The sequence below is a fragment of the Drosophila eugracilis genome, unplaced genomic scaffold (assembly GCF_018153835.1).
Source record: "Drosophila eugracilis isolate 14026-0451.02 unplaced genomic scaffold, ASM1815383v1 contig_1197, whole genome shotgun sequence".
NCBI classification, from domain to species: domain Eukaryota; kingdom Metazoa; phylum Arthropoda; class Insecta; order Diptera; family Drosophilidae; genus Drosophila; species Drosophila eugracilis.
In genome coordinates, this window is record NW_024571981.1 from 1,523,038 (window position 1) to 1,526,919 (window position 3,882).

The following is a 3,882-nucleotide window of genomic DNA, read 5'->3' on the forward strand; positions in this document are numbered from 1 at the left end:
TAATTTCTGAGCTAACAATCGTTCTTTTTTAAAGGAATTATTATAAATGTAATAAGTAATTAATAAGTGATCTTGTTTAACAATTGCCTTAAAATAAACTTTTTTTTTAAGTGCATGACAGAAGAGCACAGGGAAAAAACCATCAAATCCATCAACGGGTTGAAATTGCAACATTCAACAAAGAGCTCCCTGGCAAAAAAAAAGAAATGGGAAAAACGAAGCCAAAGGACAACATGCTGATGCTTCAGTGCTGATGGTGGGGTGTGTAAAAGGGGAGAGTGGGATGCTGATGACGTTGCCACCCGTGGAGGCTGCGTGACACGAATCCCAGGCCAAGGCGTGTCCAAAGTAGATGCCGCTTAAAAATTTAAATTGTATTTGCGGGCGCTGGGTGGCGATGATTCGGCAGGTGGTGCACACTAAATCATAGAAAAAATGTGCCAGAGATCCACTGTTCAATACCCTCTAGGAATGCCATCAGGTGTAAGGCATGTGGGACTCCTTTGAATTTCAATCGGAACTCTTAAAGCGCTGCAATGTTGGTGGTTAAATTGGAAATCAAAGTATACAGTTTTTACTTTTTCATTCAGATGTCTGTCAAATTCCCCCTGTGGTGAGTAGGTGTCTACTTGAATGTAACTTAAGACAAATAAACTAATTGATATTCGCACTAAGTTTGTTTTACAAAACACTCTTAACCTAAGATGATCAAAAGTTAAACTTGAATTTACATTCAATATTTTATGAGACTGTAAGCTGGGTATTTTTGCTATCCGCTGCAAACGTTACCCAGAGACTAATCCACTCTCCGGTTATCAGTGGCAGCCCAACTGCTATCCCGCACCCACCAAAAAAGAAGGAGAAAATAACACCATCCACCACCCCTTAACCTTAACGAGCCACAAGCGACACTCTCATACCGCCTTTGGTTCTCATGTAAAAAATTGCACATAAAAATTGCAAAGGCCTTTGCGTTTTCCTTGGCCGCCGGATGGTGGTTTTGGGTGGTTGGATGCTTGGATGCTGGGATACCGTATATACTGTCTGAAATTCAATCGTAGATTCCGGTTTCGGGGCTGGAAGACGAAAGATGGAAGCCACCCGAGCACGGGCACACCTGCTGATGAGTAAATCTTAAGTGCAATAAAGAAGGAGACGCAACAAAATCCAAAGTACGTGCAGCTGAACCCGGCCAGAGAAAACGGAGAAGAACATGGAGAGCACCGGCTAACCCGGAGGATATATTCCCGGAACCCGGAACCCGAACTGGGCGTACACTTACTTAGTGGGATTTCGGTCGTGTTCAAAGTTTGCCATTCTTTTAAGTAGTACATACGTATATGTACTACGGAATATATAAGGAGGATTTTTTTGTTTTGCTCCACTTTAACGTTAAATCGTAAATTTTGCAAAAATGAAAACTTTGAAGCGCCTACGTGACGCACTGAAGTAGATTTTGCTCCCCCTGCCCAGGTACCAGGAAAGTAGTTCGCCGTATATTCCGGGCGCAAAAGTTACGCAAAACTCGGTGGCAAGTGTTAAGTGCGTTTGGGTTTAGCCAGCCAGTAGAGACGTCTCAGTTCAGGCCCTTACCTCCCCCAGCCCCATTTCCTCCATCACCACCACGTCCACTTTCCACCCGCAGAACAGCTAGTTAGGAGAAAAGCCTTTGCCGCAGCTGAAGTTTCTGAGTTGGCAAGAAAATTGCAAAGCTATTGCATGGAAGAAGTTGCCATAACAATGACCTGAAGGAGTTTCGCAACTGTTTAAAAGGTTTTGGACCCCACGATTCCGCCGAATCGAGAGCAAAGGTCAAACGGCTTTAGCGAACTTTTACTGGGAACATTTCCCAATATTAATGTTTGAAAATACGTTAATAATTGAAGAATTATAAATTTAATTTAAAAAGTAAAGAGACTTACAGATATAGAAAACAAAACTGTAACTAAATCATCTAACTTATCCTTCTAGCTTTTGTCTTACAACTTTTTTATCATAAAACATTTACCTGTGACTTGATGAACCGACTTCCCTCCTTTGCCTTCTGAAAAAGTCTCTTTAATTTGCATAAATAAGACATCCTTCAAGTCACTATCTTCGTCTCTCACATCTCTTTTTCAGTTCTGCCATCAAAGATTTCGCATACGACATGTGGACCAAGAACCAAAAGAGTCGTAAAATTAAGCACATGCTGTATTAAATATTTACCTACTCGCCGCTCGTATCTCTCCTTTTATGTAGATTGTTAAATTTTCAAATTAAATTCCGGATATTAACGTATCCAGATCTGACCCCGGACATAAGGCTGCGAGTCTAACAAAAGCATTTTTGCATATTTACTTAAATAAAACCATTTTAACGATTTACGGCGTAAAATTTCATGCATTTCGTGTCTCGGTCTTTATGAGTGTGTCTGTGTGTGAGTGAGCTTAAGTCAACATGCATATGTGTGTGTGTGTGTGTATGTTAGAGAGCATGAAAGGCCCTTGACCAAGTAACCATAAAGCATGAAGCATGCTGCAAATAAGTAAGGCTAGACAGTCTTATGGCCAGAGAGGCGATGGCGGTGGGTTCACAGGGCCCTAGGACCTCTTAGGGGTACGGAGCCTCACTGGTCAGGATATTCTGTGAGCTATACGGTATGGATTCAAAGCCGCCTCTACCTCGTCCTTGCCTTCGTCCACTTCTCGGCCTTCCATGTTTCGAGTTTCATGTTTCGTTACGTTTGCGTTTTGAGTGGGCGGCAGATCGACCGACGGAGAGCGATAGAGATAGAGCGAATATGAGGTGGTAGGCGGTTGAAAAGTGGGTGTGGCAGGTCGGGGATGTCGCTCGTAGCAGGAAACATGAAATTTTAATAATGTTTATAATGCCAAAAGGATTTGTTAGTCGACGTCGACGCTGCACACTGAACTGCATATGCATACATGAGAGGGAAGGTTTGAAGGTTTCTGGAAGGTGTATAATGTTGTTAAAATATAAAATAAATAATTGATTGGCAAGCAAATGGCATTCACTGTTTTACATTTGAATCTAACAAATAGTACCGTTTAGCTTATTTTTAAAATAAAGTAATATTGAATTTTATACATATTCATTTTGAGATAATAACTTAACATTTTATGGCAATGTTTAAAGAGTTTGTTTTATTATTTATTAATAAATTAATGCCAGAACCTTATTCTCATTTACATCAGATAACTATATAGATCCACCCTCGCCAACACACAAGTGTGCCGTGCTGCTAAGTGTGGGTGTGCAGGGTGTGTTTACTTGAACGTACATTGCCATTAAGCGTGGTCGTCGCTGCCCCCTTCATATTCACATCCATATCCACATCCACATCCACATCCACATCCACATTCTCATCCACATTCAAGTCGATGGCCCAAAGAGGCAGCAATGACATATTGCGCTGCACAAATCCGCAAACAAACTTTATATGAGTGCCGAAGGATAAGAACAAACAAGCTGCGCTTGCAGCCTCATTGACATATATACGTATCTGGCCTTATGTATCTCTGGTATCTCGGCCGACGGCCAAAGTCCAATGATGATGACGAGTCGAGTTGTCAAAAGTGGGGCTCAGTTCAGTCCGATTCCGTTTTCGATGGATGAACCTGTTCGGCTGTGATGAACTAAGCAAACATCGAAGCCACTTGTCAAGCTGTCCGGCCCAGAATTCGTCAATATACCCCCTATAGTTAACACTGAGAACAATAATGGGACTTATATTGAATAATTTCTTATATTTTAAGGCCATTATAAGTGTAAAAACCTTAAAAAGAAAAAGCTATTGGCATTGAAAGCGAGTTCAACCGCATGATTTTAATAATTTACCGTGTTCTTAACTCTGGAACTGACCACATGGAAATATTATTA

General features: G+C 41.2%; 1 protein-coding gene across 1 annotated transcript; it reads right to left on the reverse strand.

The window, feature by feature from the left end:
• Positions 1 to 833: 833 nt before the first annotated feature.
• Positions 834 to 3,409, reverse strand: LOC108115420. Its single transcript, XM_017226856.2, is given in 4 exon segments — positions 834 to 911; positions 913 to 1,120; positions 1,177 to 1,318; positions 3,274 to 3,409. Coding segments are annotated over 4 exon segments (564 nt in total).
• Between the last annotated feature and the right edge of the window lie 473 nt (positions 3,410 to 3,882).